Source organism: Prionailurus viverrinus, chromosome D2 (assembly GCF_022837055.1).
Source record: "Prionailurus viverrinus isolate Anna chromosome D2, UM_Priviv_1.0, whole genome shotgun sequence".
In the NCBI taxonomy this organism is placed as follows: Eukaryota; Metazoa; Chordata; class Mammalia; order Carnivora; family Felidae; genus Prionailurus; species Prionailurus viverrinus.
Window position 1 is genome coordinate 17,494,643 of NC_062571.1, and position 15,934 is coordinate 17,510,576.

Sequence of the window (15,934 nt, forward strand, 5' to 3'; positions counted from 1 at the left end):
GATTTGAGAGTTCTCCAAAGAGGAGCATGTCAGTACCATTCTGGCAGCCCAATCTTACGGGGACCCTGCTCTTTAATGTCAGTGAAGGAAACTCGTGCCCGTCGGCAAGAGTGAGCTGATTAGCAGACTGCCCTCCGAGACCTGGGATGCTCCATAGGCAGGAGTCTGAGAGCTACTCAGACATCTGGTCACCTCCTGATGCAACGTGGGGGATGAGTAGAAGGGGGGGGGGTTGCATTAAAGGGGAGAGCCAGGACAGAGACCACACAGGCTGTGGTCCTGTCTCCCTACCAGTCCAGGCACCAGAGGACTTAAGAAGGTTAAAAGAAGGTGCTCTAGGGCATAGTTGGCAGAATCTAGGGGTGGTAGTCTTGGGAGGCCCCTTCCGGTTCTATGGTCCCGTGATTCAGCTCTTCATGCCTTAATTTACCCACTGTTTGGGGCCATTTTGAAATAATACAGTAAAACCTATTTTATACATATTTTGGGTTCAGGGACCCTTCCCCAGACTTCACTAGTTTAATAAAAATGTGTGCACTATGGTCTGTCTAGACAGCAGATGTCCTCCTGCCCCTGAATACTGTGAAATATTTGCTGTCCTTTGGAGAGCTGGGCTAAGACTCATGATCAGAAATTGAACTTCAGGGGCGCCTGGGTGGCTCAGTCGGTTAACTGCCCAACTCTTGATTTAGGTTCAGGTCATGATCTCAGGGTCATGAAATCAAGCATGGAGCCTGCTTGGGATTCTCTCTCTCTCTCTCTCTCTCTCTCGCTCTCGCTCTCGCTCTCACTCTCTCCCCCCCTCCCCAATAAAAAGAAAATAAATTGAACACAAGAATGACTGTGGTAAGGAAAGAGTAGGCATTGATGTCAGACAGACCTGGATTCACCACCTTCTTTCTGGGTGACATTTCGCAAATGGCTGAACCTCTTGGGGCCTCCGTGTTCTCTCCTTGGATGGTGGGCATGCTAACATTTGTATTGCAGACCTCTAAGAAGATTTATGCACCTGGCATGTAGCAGCATGTTAAAAAGAAAACCATGGGCCCCAAATGGTATCACTTAGGCTAACTCGGCAAACCAAGACTCAATAGCTAACCTAACTGCAGTTTCAGCCTCCCAAGGACATAACCTTTCGTTGGTCAACGTGGAGTTTTCTGGTCGACCCTAGGAAATTTACTCATAGACCCTTCGGCTCCCCTTCGGAGGGCAATGTTGTCTAAACAGTGAACTCCTTGCTAATAAATTCCTTTATTAGTTGTCTGTATGCCCTCTCTCTGCCTTCAAGATCTTTTGTTTGGCTCAGTGGGGCCCCCCTCTCTTTGCTGGATGGGATGCTGCCCGGCTCACGAATCATTGGGTCTTCACATTTGCTTGGTAGAATTTTGATTTTTAACCAGCTGCTCAATCTAACCTTGTCCTCATCTTCGTTATTGGTTTCATCATTCTCTCCGGGGCCTGAGCTTGGAAATTTGACTGATACCTGGCACATGGATGCTTGTCGCAGTGAGAGGACATTTATAAAAGCGGAAGTCTGGGGGCACGTGGGTGATTCAATCGGTTGAGCATGAGACTTGGGCTCAGGTCATGGTCTTGTGGTTGGTGAGTTCAAGCCCCCCTCAGGCTTTCTGCTGTCAGCGCAGAGCCTGCTTCAGATCTTCTGTCCCCCTCTCTGTGCCCCTCCCCTGCTTGTGCTCTCTCAAAAATAAACAAACATTAAAAAAAGAAGAAGGAAAAGAAGTCCATGGGTGCCTGAGTGCCTCAGTCGGTTAAGCGTCCAACTTCAGCTCAGGTTATGACCTCGTAGTTCGTGAGTTCGAGCCCTGCATTGGGCTCTGTGCTGACAGCCCAGAGCCTGGAGCCTGCTTCGGATTCTGTGTCTCCCTCTCCCTCTGCCCCTTCCCCACGCGCACTCTGTATCTCTCTGTCTCTCAAAAATAAACAAGCATTAAAAAAAAATTTAAAGTCCGGCTTCATGGCACTCCGCTGCTTAGACATCTTCAGTCCCTCCCTCTTGTGGCATCGACTTTGACCTCTGAGCTGGTGTGCAGGCTCCAACCAGTGTCCCTTCTTTCCACATCACTCGGTCACACGCCCCAGACCTGGGGGTGCATGTGTGTTTCGTCTTGGGCGGTTGGCTCCGATCCTGGAGAGTTTGGCCTGAAGCCCTGCATCCGGGGACACCCACGAGAGACTCGGCACCCTCGTGGTCCCTGGGGACAAGCACAGGAAGCAGCGGCAATTTTCTGTCACCCCTGCCCTCCCCTGTAGCACCTTAGGGGTGCAGGAGTCCCCCAAACAGGCTCCACGCTTCCCCACCTCTGTTCCCATCGTATAAACCTCTAAAATCCCTTCCTCAGCTTCTAAGTCCAGCTTATTTACCCTTCAAGGCATGACTGAAATGACATTTCTGCCTGAAACTTTCCCCAGTTTTAACGGATTGTTCCCTCCCGTGATCTGAAAGCTCTTTGTTGGTGCCTTTCCATCTGGCTGTATCATTGCTGGTGTCTAACCATCTCCCCAGCTAAATCACGAGTCTCTAGAAGGTGCTTCTGCTTGCTCGTGTGTTCCTCCCCCTGCCCGTCAGAGGGCCTCTCATGGAGCAGGTGCTAAAGGCTGCCTGAGCTGCTCAAGGCCATGGGGTCAGATGTCACCCCCAGGCTGCCCCTCCTTCCCCTGCCCACGGGGCCTCCAAGAGCACTCTTGGGGCCTCTTTGAAGCACACCCCAAACAGGGCTCCGTCAGAAGGCTTGGGTTAGGGGCGCCTGGGTGGCTCAGTCGGTTGGGTGTCCGACTCTTGGTTTTGGCTCAGGTCACGAGCTCATGGTTTCGTGGGTTCGGTCCCCACTTGGGACTCTGTGGACAATGCGTAGCCTGCTTGGGATTCTTTGTCTCTCCCTCTCTCTCTGCCCTCTCCCACTCACGCCGTCTCTGTCTCTCTCAAAATAAATAAATAAACTTAAACAAAAAAAAAAGAGAGAGAGAGAGAGAGAGAGAAGGCTTGGGTGGCTGGCCTGGGGTTGCCAAGCCTCAGGGCAGAGACACATCACACCCCTACGTGGGACGCTCCTGTGTTCCGGACCTGCGGCCCCAGTGCAGGAAAACTTCAGTAAATGTGTAACTCGAAGGCATTCCAGCTCATCCTGTTCAGCAGTGAAAGTGTGTTATCGATCACCCTGACTTCCTGGAAGGAGCCCCTGCATGAGAGTCGCTCTGGCGCCTGTCCCCCAGCCCAGCCTGGCTGCCTGAGGCCCCCCACCCCCACCGCTGGGCCAAGTGATGTCACTCCCCCTCCTCCCCAGCCTGGGCACAGAATGCTCTGGGAACGGCGCCCTCCCCACCCCTCCCATATAAATAGGGCCTCCGCAGCCCTGCCCGGGGAAGAGGCTGCCTCTGTTTGGGGGAACTAAAGGCGGAAGGTAAGCTGGGAGGCCCTCTCCTTACACACCCCTCCCTGTCTCTCTCGGGGCAGCTGAGTCATATGCAGGGAGGAGAAGCCGGTGGGGGGCCTCTGTGGGGAGGTGAAAAGAGCTGCTGAGGGCCAGAAGCCAGGGGTCCCTGCAGCACGGGGACATCACCATGGAAGACTCACACACAGGCTGCCTTTCCCCTCCTGTCACCGCAGACATCCAGACGTGGGGGCTGTCCTCTCCCTCAGCACACCCCAGCTCCCATCAGAGGAGCCGTGCCTTCCCCGGCAGAAGGGAAGAGAGTGGCCGGGTCCTCCTGCCGCCCATGAGCGGGGCTGGGGCCTCAGGGGCTGGCACAGGAGCAGAGTCATGGTGGCCTAGAGTCCCCTGGGTCCCCTGCCAGCAGAAGGAAGAGCAAACTTGCGGTGCAGGTGGCGGAGCTGGGGGAGGTGACTCCCCCAGCTGGGGGAGGCTGACTCAGTTGGCCCCCGGGGCCGCGTCCCCACGGGGCTCAGATGAGGAGCGGCCGGCGTCTGACTCCCCGCCCCTCCCTCGAGGCAGCGCCGTCTCTGCGTTCAAGGCTGTGTTCTGTGCACTCATCACGCGGTACCCCCGAGCCTCGGGTGGCTCGGCCATAAAATGGGACAAATGGCAATGCCGGGCCTTCCTTGCTCCTGAACCAGGGCGCATGAAAATCATTAGAGCTCATCTAACGTGAGAGTGCTTTCTAAACTTTAGGATAAACTAGAAAGACAAAGTCTTATTGTTTTGTTCAAGAGGCACTACAGACTGGTGCTGAAGCGTGTGGACTATGGCGTCCGGGAGTGGGGAGGGGGGAGGGGGGAGGGCCTGGGTTTGAATGCTAGTTCTGTCTCTCCGACAGAACTGCGTGACCTGTGTGGCCTAGAGCAAATCACCGGACCTCCTCTGCAAACCAGCGGTAAGTGCTCTCCATTTGCCAATGATGTACCGAGCACCTACGAGGTCCCAGGCGCATTTCTGGGACCGCGGTGTCTATGCATCAGCGAACAAAACCGAGCGAGGACCCCGCGCTCATGGGGTTTGCTTTCGTGTGCAAAGGGACAGAACTGAAAACGGAAAAATAAACAGATACATGCTGCAGAGGGTTACAGGGTGATCGGCGCTAAGGGAAAAGGAAGTAAAGCAGGGTCAGCGAGCCCAGAGTGTCAGGCGTGGCGGGGGGACAGTTGCGGTGTGAAACGCGGGGTCAAGGAAGCCTCAGCAGGATGAGACGAGTCTATGGAAAGCCCTAGAACACCGCCCGGCAATGATAAGCATTGTATTAGTGTCGGTTGCCGATCTCACCATTTCATCAGGCCACAGAACCACGAGGAGGAGTCGGGATACCTGGAGGAGGGGAGGGGAGAGGGAGGCTGAGGGGGAGGGTGGTGGAGGAGGGGAGAATCACAGGCTTCTGCTGCGTGCTGACTTAGGACCAGCCGGGGCAGCAGCAACTGATCCCAGCTGAGAGCAACGACAGTGATCCATGAAATTGCTCCCCCCTCCCCCCCCCACCGCCAGACGGTGCCAAGAAGAGACGGTGCAGGAGGGGTAGAGCAGGGAGGGGGCTGTGCTTACCTGCCTGGCCCCAACCCTGGACGGGGTGCCTGTTACTGCAAGATTTCTCCGGCACTCTGCTTCCACAAGCTTTCCTGATAACTCAGTGCGGTCCAGGTTTTCTATTTTTTAATTTATTTTTTTTGAAGGGGTGGGGAGGGGCAGAGAGAGAGAATCCCAAGCAGATTCCATGTTGTCAGCGTGGAGCCCGACTCGGGGCTCGATCCTCCGAGCCGTGAGATGGTGACCTGAGCCGAGACCGAGAGTCAGATGCTTGACTGACTGAGCCGCTGGCAGGCTGACAGCAGAGAGCCCGACGCGGGGCTCGAACTCACGAACCTCGAGATCCTGCCCTGAGCCGATGTCGGACGCTCAACCAACTGAGCCACCCAGGTGCCCCTGTGTGTGCTAGTTTTGTATTCCAAACTGGTTTACCGCCTACCCTGGGGCCAAGAGGCCTCCAAGAGACCGGTGGTCTAGTCCACGTTTGGTTTTCGAGGGGAAAACTTACAGCCAGGGGCGCGTGAAGCTATGACTTTGCTTAGGGGCCATATCAAAGCCCCACAGACTGGGTCACTTAATAGACATGTTATCTCACGATTCTGGCGGCTACCCATCTGAGATGAAGGTGTCAGTGGGGCTGGCTTCTTCGGAGCCTCTCTCCTTGGCTTCTAGATAGGTGGCCATCCTCAGTCTGTACAGTGTCTTCCCTCTGGATGTGTCTGTGTCTTAATCTCCTCTCTCTTTTTTTTTAAGTTTATTTATTTATTTTTGATGGCGGCGGGGAGAGTGCACAAGCAGAGGGTGGGGCATAGAGAGAGACAGAGAGTGAGAATCCCAAACACACTGTCAACATGGAGCCCAATGTGGGGCTCAAACTGACGAACCGTGAGGTCATAACCTGAGATGAGATCAAGAGTCGGTCTTGACCGACTGAGCCACCCAGGTGCCCCTGAATCTCCCCTTCTTAGAAGGACACCAGTCAGATTGGAGTAGGTCCCACCCCGATGACCTCATCTCACCTAAATTACCTCTTTATGTCTCCAAGTATAGTACATTTTGAGGGACTGGGATTTCAACAAATAGCTTAAAACATTTTTTGCCTTAATATCATGATACGTTATTGCCAAAAGTGGTCCCTTAAACATCAGCTTGGGTGTTTCCGTATTACTCTCTATTAAACATATAATTATTGATGGAAGCAGAAGATCACTGATTAACATAACGTAAAATTAATATCAGCCACTCATATATCCTTGGAGAGAAGTGCTTCCAGTATTTTGTGAAAACGCCTGTGAACATTTTTCCTTGATTTCACGGACGATTTCCTATTTCTGTTTAAACTCTCCAGAGGTCTTAATCCCAAGACATCCCCACCGCTATAAAAATTAGACAAAACAACCGGGGCGCCTGGGTGGCTCAGTCCGTCGGGCGTCCGACTTCGGCTCGGGTCACGATCTCGCAGTCGTGAGTTCGAGCCCCGCGTCGGGCTCTGTGCTGACAGCTCGGAGCCTGGGGCCTGCTTCAGATTCTGTGTCTCCCTCTCTCTCTCTCTCTGCCTCTCCCCCGTTCATGCTCTGTCTCTCTGTCTCAAAAATAAATAGACATTAAAAGAAAAATTTAAACATTAGACACAACAAAACACAAAGCCCACCCCAAAATAAGCCCCGTGAGAGCACAGCCCAGCCCACAGCGGCGTTTTGCACCCGCGCAGTGTCTTCCCCAGAGCTTTGAAATTTACCACTTCTCTGCGACGTGTGTAGACTTCGATAGATTTCTCCTGGACTGAACGATCGCAGGGAATATTGGAACGGCTAAAAGTCTGGCTAGAGGGCACCTCCACACCGAGTAGAACTGTCACCCTTGACAAGAGGACATTTTTGCAGGGTCCGCGGAAGTGAGCGCCCCCGTCAGCGATGGCTCCTGCTGGTGCGAGCCTGAGGGCCGCCGTCCTCTGCCTCCTGGCCTGGGCCGGCCTCGCCGCTGCCGACCGGGTGTACATACACCCCTTTCACCTCCTCGTCTACAGCGAGAGCAGCTGTGAGCAGCTGGAGAAGTCCAACGCGGAGGCGCCCAAAGAGCCGACCTTCACACCGGTCCCCATTCAGGCCAAGACAACCCCTGTGGACGAGGAGTCCCTCCGAGAGCAGCTCGTGCTGGCCACCGAGGGGCTGGAGGAGGAAGACAGGCTGAGGGCGGCGAAGGTGGGGATGATGCTCAACTTCTTGGGCTTCCACATGTACAGGATGCTGAGTGAGTCGTGGAGCACGGCCAGCGGGGCGGCCATCCTGTCCCCAACGGCTCTCTTTGGCACCCTGGCCTCTTTCTATTTGGGTGCCCTGGACCCCACGGCCAGCAGACTACAGGCGTTCCTGGGCGTCCCCGGGGAGGATCAGGGCTGCACGTCCCGGCTGGATGGCCACAAGGTCCTCTCTGCCCTGCACACCATCCAGGGCCTTCTGGTCGCCCAGGGTGGGGCCAGCGGCCAGCCCAGACTGCTCCTCTCCACGGTGGTGGGCCTGTTCACAGCCCCCGGCCTGCGCCTGAAGGAGCCATTTGTGCGGGGCCTGGCTCCCTTTGCCCCCATCACCCTCGAGCGCTCTCTGGACTTGTCCACGGACCCAGATCTTGCTGCCGAGAAGATCAACGCGTTCATGCAGGCAGTGACGGGGTGGAAAATGAACAGCCCCCCGTCAGGAGTCGGCCCAGGCAGCACCCTACTTTTCAACACCTATGTCCGCTTCCAAGGTAAGGCAAACCCTGCGGGTGGGGTGGGCTCTACCCCCGGGCCGGTTCCAAAGGGTGACAGTTCCCTGCGTCTGTGGCTGTAATGCCCAACATTTCAGCTCAGCAAGGGCCAGGCCTTGGAGAAGGGCAGGGTGGCGCATGTGAGGGAGTACCCAGGAGTCACTCTCGAGGAGGCGGAACTATCAGCCCACCTACCTGCTGCCCTACTCTGTGCAGCTACTAAAGTACATCCTTCCACTTTTCTCATTCAATCCCCTGGAGGTGTGGTGGAGAGGTGTTACTGCCCCTAGAGGAAAACACAGCAACGCGGTGGCCTCCTCAAGAAGGCACAGGCACGAGCGGGTGTCCCAGGACCCAAGCCCCCACCTCCTGGCCCTGGGGCCCAGCTCTACGCTCAGGAGGGAGGGGTTCCTGTCTCTTGAGAAGGTCAATGTCCATGCAAACATAGCCCGTTTGTTTGCTTACATCCCCTTCATGTTGGGAGGGGCCATTACTCCCTCCTCCCCCACAAAAAAATCCCTACGAAGACAGTTCACTCATTCAATATATAATCACGAAAGAGGTTCGCATGCAAACTCCCCGAGTGGGGCGTCTCCGAGGGGCCAGGCAGGAAGAACGCACACGTCCCGACCCCAGGTTGCCTATTCGAGCCTCAACAGGGCAGCTAGGTCCCACGGGTGAATGCCCAGGCTACAGAGCTGCAGATAAAAGTGCCCGAGGAAGGTATCTGGGGCGCTGAGCACCCAGAGGAGGGAGGGTCACTGGGGAAGAGGACAGAGGCCTGGGGGCGGCTCAGGGAGCGGGGCTGCAGTGGAGAAGAACAAACATGTGAGCAAAGGCTAGCGAGTTCGGGGCCAGGAACCAGGGCAAGGGCGGCTCTGTTTGGCCAGAGCTGGGAATGAGCGAGTGTGGCTGGTGCAAGGTGGGGCCGGAAAGACAGGCCGGGTTCCGACTTGGAATCTGACGTTGGGAAGGCTGGCGGGTGTTGGAGCGGGCAAAGCGTTCTGTTCAGAGGTCGCCCAGGCGGCCTGTGCCATGTGCACTGAATGCGGGGGGGGGGGGGGGGGGACTCCCGGGAAGGCTGGTCATCGGGGCAGGCAAACCCTCCCGGGAGCACATGCTAAGGTAGTGACTCCGCAAACTGAGGGGCCGGGGAGGGTGCGTTTGCGAGCCAAGCGAGCAAGCAGCCAAACCGGAGCCAGAGAGACAGAGAGAGAGAGAGAGAGAGAGAGGTTTAACAGAGCATGGCTACTTTGTTACTCTGAAAACATTCTGGAAGCCTGTAAACCGCAAGGGGGAAGGACCTCCAGCCTGTTCTGGGTGCAGGAGGAAGACGGCAGACCCGGGAATGCTCAGGTCCCAGTGCTCACAGGTCGTGGGAACAGAGTCCAGCTCTGGGGCCATCCAGCTGAGCGGGGGGCGGGGGGGGGCGTCACACCCCATGGAGGACAGAGGGGACTCGTGGGCTCAGCTCGCCATTCCTAAGAGGAGCCCCAGGAGGAGAGCTCACTGAGGAAGTCGTGCCCCCAAAAGGCGAAGCTAGGGAGCCACAGGTGCCAGAAATGGGGACTCATTCTGGAAAAGCCCCCGTGCACGCGTTCACATGATGGGGCTGGACAAGAGGGGAGTGAGGAAAGCCACGAAGAGAAAAGCAGAACCGCGCTCAGGACTCCGATGCCCTGGATGGTCACCCAGCCCCACCACATCCCCGCTTCTCATCTCCCTCCCTGACCTTTCTGTGCCTCAGTTTCCATCCAACAGAGACGCACCTGTCCGCCGCGGCGCGTCCACTTACGTCTTGGGAGCTCTGTGTTCCCCTTTGGCAATGACGTTCTATTACCGTGACCTGAGCGGAGGTCAGGTGCACGTTCCCAACTGGTGAGCACTTGGGGGCTGAGAGCCCTCGAGCTCCAGGGCACCCTTTGCCCAGGCCCTGCTGTCATCCCAAGCTGGGTGCTGGCCCTGACAGGTTCCACGACGCCAGCTGACTTAACCTTGAGGGATTTACTTAACCTCTGGACGAGGACGGTGTGCTGTGCTTTTCAGATGAGCAGACGGGACCGGGCAGCCGCCTCCGGTGCAGAGTCTCACGTCTTTCTGTCTTGGTGGGAAAAGAGTCAGTCCTTTCTTCCCCTGAACTAACGAGTCCCCTGCCAGGCCTGGGGGAGCCTGGGAGGAAGGACACCATGGCTTGTCGCTCCTGTCTCCCCAAGGCCCGACTACAAAGGGGGAGGGAGAGGCTGGGTCTGGCGGTCCCTTCTTGCCAGACCCAAGCTCTGGGAAGGCACCCTTGTCCTTCCAGCCCCCGCCCCTCCACTTCGGAGACCTCTGTTCCCAGAAGAGGGAGCCGTGGCTTTTGAAGCTGCCTTTACTCAGACCCCCAGCTGCTCTGTGACAGACTCACCCTTACCCTCCCCTCATTCCCCCAGAAACAACCCCGACGTGGGCCACCCACGGTGACCGAGGAGACTGCAGGGGGGAGGGGCTGTGCCAGGGGCTCCGGTCACAGGGAGGCCCCCAGGGACAGGGCCTTCGGCAGGCGTCCGTCCTGTCTCCCAGGACAGCTGAGCCGAGTGGCAGCTCAGTTCCACCACCACGTGCACAGCCCTGTGGGAGCGAGGGCACCAGAGAGGGTTCACTTCCCGCCGGCGAGTCCCGGTGCCAGCTTGCACGGAGCGCCTCTGCTCAGAGCCACTGGTCACGCCGGGTCGTAGGGGTGTCCCTGGCAGCACAGGGGCCCGAGATGTGGAGCCTTCGTGACAGGAGGTGTGTGCTCAACTCCGCGTCCTAGGACTTGAGAAAGGGAGTCTCTGTCACGGGCGGCCCTGCTCGCGGGCTGGAGAGTGAGCGTGCACTGGGGGCGTGTCGGGCTGTGACCCTATTCTGGATGACGCGGTGATGGTGGATACAGGTCACTGCACGTCTGTCCAGACCCGGAGAATGTACGGCCCTGCTGTCAACCACGGGTTCTGGGTCATGACGATGTGTCCGTGTCGCTTCATCAGCGTCAACGGACGTCCCGCCCTGGCGGGGGTGCCGGTGGGGCGGGAGGCTGTGCGTGTCGGGGGAGTGGGGGGGGGGGACACACGGGAAATCTCTATACCTTCCTCTAGCTTTTGCTGTGAACCCAACAATTGAATTTGTCTCAAAAAAAAAAGAAAAAGAAAAAGAAAGTGAGCACGGCAGCCCACAGGCTTTGGGCCAGGGCAGATCTGGGGTGAGTTAGTCACTCAGTCGTGGTGGAAGGTGCCTCCATTCTCCGCCTTCCTTTGTGGGCCTTAAGGCGACAGGTCTAAAGTCCCAGGGTGGCACCTGGCGGGTGCAACGTCTTCACCGCTGGCGGCTGGCGTCACCGCGGTGATCTTGCAGGAGGAGGACTTGAACGGGCCCCTGGGGCCGTGGGGCTGGTGATGCGCTGGGCGGGGAGAATGCCCCCCTGCCCGGGCTGCGCCTCGCCTCTGGGATCTGACCTCCAGGCCTCGCCACCCCCCCACCCCTGCTCAGCGGCACCCCGCCCCGAGCCCACCCGCCTGCCCCTGCCCCAGCTGACCCTTCCCCTCTTGTCTCCCATCCGGGTCCGCAGGCAAGCTGAAGGGGTTCTCCCTGCTGGAGGGGCTCCAGGAGTTCTGGGTGGACAACACCACAGCAGTGCCCGTCCCCATGCTCTCGGGCACGGGCACCTTCCAGCACTGGAGCGACGCCCAGAACAACATCTCCATGACCCGCGTGCCCCTGGGCAGGAGCGCCTGCCTGCTGTTGGTGCAGCCGCAATGCATGTCGGGACTGCAGCAGGTGGAAACCCTCAGCTTCCAGCACAACTTCTTGACGTGGCTGAAGAATCTCTCTCCCCGGTACGGCTCCTGGGAAACCGCCGGCACCTCTGGGGCTGCTCCCCCTGGAAGCTGGGGAGGGGGTGGGGGAAGGCGAGGCAGGAGGGGGTGTGGGGTGAGCAGGGGCGGGCCGGGCGGCCCCTGCTGTTCTGCGCTGGAGGGCCTGGGCATCCCCCCATCACCCCTCCAGCCATCCACTGACGTGGCTCTCGGTTTACCGGCTTCTTCCGGGAGCACGAGTGGGGAGCACGCCTTCGTCGGGCTTGTGCTCACCCACTGGTTTTGGGCCCGCGTTTCAATCTGCCCCTTTTGACGCCACCCCCCCCAACCCCGTCCCCCCCCCAACACACACAATCTGCTGCAAACCAAGAGCTTTTGGGGGGCCGACTTCCCAGAAGGGTTCGTACCCTTCCGAGAGACCCGGGGGAGGGGCTTTCTCGCGAAGCTGACCTTGACCCCACAGGCCCCCTGGTTTGCTCCACTCCTGCGGTGGGGAAGAAAGCAATTCTCCGCTGGGGGCGCTACACTTGACCTACCACCCAGGCGCAGGGCAGTGGGGTTCGGAAATCTGCCCCGAGACAGGCACTCGGGGGGGGGGCCCAGTGGCCTCCTGAGGTCAGCTCTCCTTTCTAGATCATTTTTGGTTGTGGTGGTTGGTAAACGCCTAACATTTACCACATGACCCATCTTTTAGGTACACGGCTCAGGGGCACGGAGCACATCCACACTGTTGCATGGCCCTTACCGCCACCCATCCCCAGGATCTTTCCTTCTTCCCAGACTGGAACACTGATCCCATTAAATACTAACTCTCCATTCCCCCTCCCCCCGCCCCTGGCCACCATCTTTCTACTTCCGGGCTCTGAATGTGTCTATCCTAGGACCTCAGAGGAGTGAAGGCATACGGTATTTGTCCTTTTGTGACTGGCTTATTTCCCTTAGCATCTTGTCCCCAGGGTTCACCCACGTTGCGGCCTGCGTCAGAATTTCCTTCCTCCTTGAGGCTAACATTCCATTATATGGATGGACCGTGCTTTGTGTATCTTTTCATCCATCAGTGGACACTTGGGCCGCTTCCACCTTTTGGCTATCGTGAATAATGCTACTAGGGACGTGGGTCCACTGTCACCTCTTGTGAGGGTTTGGTACGTCACTGGAAACATCCATGGGCTCTCAGGGATGCCAAAGGAAGGTCAACTGAGCTGATGTAAGGAACGTGCCCACCACTGAGAGTGACAGGACATCCCTCCTATCTCTCTCTCCCCACCCCCCCACGGTGGGGGGTTTCTATGTCAAGAACACCACTGAAAGGTAGCTAGTAAGACAGGATACATTATTTCAGAGAATAGCATTTTAAAGTTCTCCAGGTGATACACCTTCAGTGCAGCCAACCTAAACCCAGAATGGAAGCATAGACTGTCCACAAACACCCAGAGAGCACCGCTGTTAAATGTATGCCCTTCTCACCGTATTCCCAAGGACACGGAAGTTTCTTGTTATGTTTGCTGCTGACAAACTTTCCCCAAGATGGCCTAGCCAGGTGAGGGGGGCCCAGGGCCTCACGGTGGGGGCCACCGGGACCTCCCTAAGTGTGTGTCACCCTCCCAGGGCCATCCGCCTGACCATGCCCCAGCTGACACTGCAAGGCTCCTATGATCTTCAGGACCTGCTGGCCCAGGCCAGGCTGCCCACCCTGCTGGGCGCGGAGGCAAACCTGGGCAAAATCAGCGACGACCAGCTCAGAGTCGGAAAGGTACTGTGCGGGAGGTGTCTGTCTGTGTCGGAGCGGATTCCATGGGTTCGCAGGGTGGGAGGCGTGGACAGGAGGGACACAGGGGGAGCTCCCGGGAGGCGGGCGGGGTAGGAGAGGAGAGCATGGCCAGGTAAGTGTGCACCCAGGTTGAGAGAGAAGTGACCAGAGCCTTCTAGGGCTTTCTGGGGACAGGTGGAGAGCCCATGTGTTCTATGGCTCTGCCCAGCCTGGTCTAGCCTCAGGGTCCCTCCCAGATCCTACAGCAGGGCCAGGACTTGGGCCACGACAGTGAGTGCCCTTAGGCCCAGTGCCAGCCCTGCCAGAGGGCCACCTGCTTCAGGGAAACACTCAGCAGTAGGCAGACTGTGGCTCTGCTGCCTGGAATGACGCACCTCTGCAGCGGGGCCGCCTGGACGCTCTGCTGGGGAGAAGGGCTGCAGTTCTGGCCTTGGAGACCACTGTTTGGGGGGCACGAGCCCCTGTGCGACGTGGCTGGGATGAACCGAGCACAGGGGCCCGCAGCCGAGGGTCCGGGGTTTTGCCCTGGATGGCAACAGCAAGGTGGGAAGTGGAGGGACTCTGGGGAGGAGCTGTCAGGTGGGTTGGGCCGAGTGGGGGTCATCTACACCGAGGGGCGGGGCGTGCACGGTCTGGAGAAACGCCCTCCAGCGACAGCACTACACAGCTGGGCCCCGAGGGCCTTTGGGAGCCGTCCCAACAGCTGCTGCCTTGCAGGTGCTGAACAGCGTTCTTTTCGAACTAAAAGCAGACGAGGGAGAAGAGCCCACGGAGTCCGCCCAGCAGCCTGACGGGCCCGAGGCCTTGGAGGTGACCCTCAACAGCCCGTTCCTGTTCGCCATTTATGAGCAAGACTCCACCGCCCTCCACTTCCTGGGCCGCGTGGCCAACCCGCTGAGCGCGGCGTGAGGCCTGGGCCGCCACGGAGCCGCGGCTGTCACCGTGAGCGACAGGCACACAGTAACGCCGATTTGTCACCCGTCTTCCACTTTTCCTTCCAGTGAGTCAGTGCGGAACGGGAAGGAAGCTGTTTCTCCCTGGTAAACGTGGCACTGTGTATCATGAGCAGCGGAACCTTTGGGAAGAAGGCCTCCCGGGTTCTTAGGTTTATCTTGGGCCACATGAAGGGGGGGGGGGCGGTGCCAAGAACCAGAGTTTATTAGCACAGGACGACTGTTCAGGAAAAAGTACGAACAGACTTAAAACCGGTTCGTGAAACCAAAAACTGCTTTCCTTTTTATCAGAGAACAGAAATCGGGCTTTAAAATTATACAGTTTTCACGGCCCTGGGTTTATACTCGGTTACGGAATACGAACGAACGACCTGCATACGGTCTCCACGATGCCTTAGTTTTTTGTTGGTTTCTTGGTTGTCTTCCCCAGGATGCTGTGATCTTGGAAAAACACAAGCGTCTGAATTTGTGTTAGAATGTTAATACCACGGCTGGTCATCCCTTGTGTTCTTAATAAATGTCTTGTAACAACACGCAAAAGAGGAAAATTCTTTTCACTCTGCAGCAAAACAAATACATGCCATTTAGCTTACCAGACCGTACAAATGCTAAGCGCGTTCGAGGGCTTTGAGCCATATTTTGGATGGAACTTTCCTGGAAGGTGCGGGCCGGTACTTGGCCGTCATTTGGAGAGGTTTTAGATGATGCTTTATTCTGGACGCTTCCATCCCTAAATGGCAGATGGGCATGGGGGTGGGAGGGGAGGGTAGGCCCCATGCCGCGACATGCAGCTGCGAAGGAACGGGGCAGGTGGGCACCTCTTCCCTTCTGGGGACACAGGGTCGGATCGCTGCTCCCATCACCCAGGGACTGGAAGACAGAGAAACGAATCCTTCCATCTGCTGAGTGTCTCTGAGCGGGTTAGACACCCGCGTTCCTAAGCTCGGGCGGGGACTGGGGAGGAGGTGGGCACCCGGAGGCCCACGCTGTTGCTGGTAACGGTGAAGATGCTTCCTGATGTGCACAAAGCCCCGTCTCCTCCTCCCTCCCACAGCTGCTGAAGTAACCAGGCAGGCTCCGTAATACGGTAACCACCGACGACGGCTGCTGGACAGTCACCGGGGGGTAAGAGTGGGGATGACGATTTCAAAGGCGACCCAGTTCTTGCCGGTATGCGCGTTCAGAGGCGTAAGCAGAAGCATCCCGTGTTCTGCTTGAGTGGTGACTGCGCTGCCCACTGGTGCCCAGGCCCTACCCACCCCCCTTCCTGGGCTTCGTAGCCACAGTCCAGGGCGCTGGGGCCAACTGAGCACGTGCTGTGAGAGGCAGGCCTGCTCCTCTGATTGAGGCTCAGACCAAACAGGAACACAGAACAGGAACGACGCCCTCCACGCCCCAGTGTCCCCCTCACGTTCCCAAGCGCCCTGCCAGACTGGAACGCAGCTCCCTGCTCTGATGTCAAGGTCAAGGGGACAGCTGGTCCCCCCCCACCCCCCCGCCCTTCTGTGGCGGTGGCAGGCACATGAGAGGCAGCATTGGCGGGTGCTCGGGAACGTGGGTGCCAGAGATGGGCGGGCTGAGCAGGAAGCCCAGATCCAACACGTGCTGGGACCCGGAGCAGGGGACATCGCCCCTCTGGGCCGC

The 15,934-nt window shown here is 57.8% G+C and overlaps 1 protein-coding gene across 1 annotated transcript; it reads left to right on the forward strand.

Moving 5' to 3' along the window:
* The first annotated feature begins 3,388 nt into the window (after positions 1-3,388).
* AGT (angiotensinogen) lies at positions 3,389-14,821 on the forward strand. The gene is made up of 6 exons (XM_047825956.1): positions 3,389-3,419; positions 4,294-4,350; positions 6,875-7,736; positions 11,320-11,587; positions 13,175-13,319; positions 14,055-14,821. Exons 3-6 carry the CDS (start codon positions 6,905-6,907, stop codon positions 14,244-14,246), a joined length of 1,437 nt encoding a protein of 478 aa, XP_047681912.1. The 5' UTR covers positions 3,389-3,419; positions 4,294-4,350; positions 6,875-6,904; the 3' UTR covers positions 14,247-14,821.
* The last annotated feature ends 1,113 nt before the right edge of the window (positions 14,822-15,934 follow it).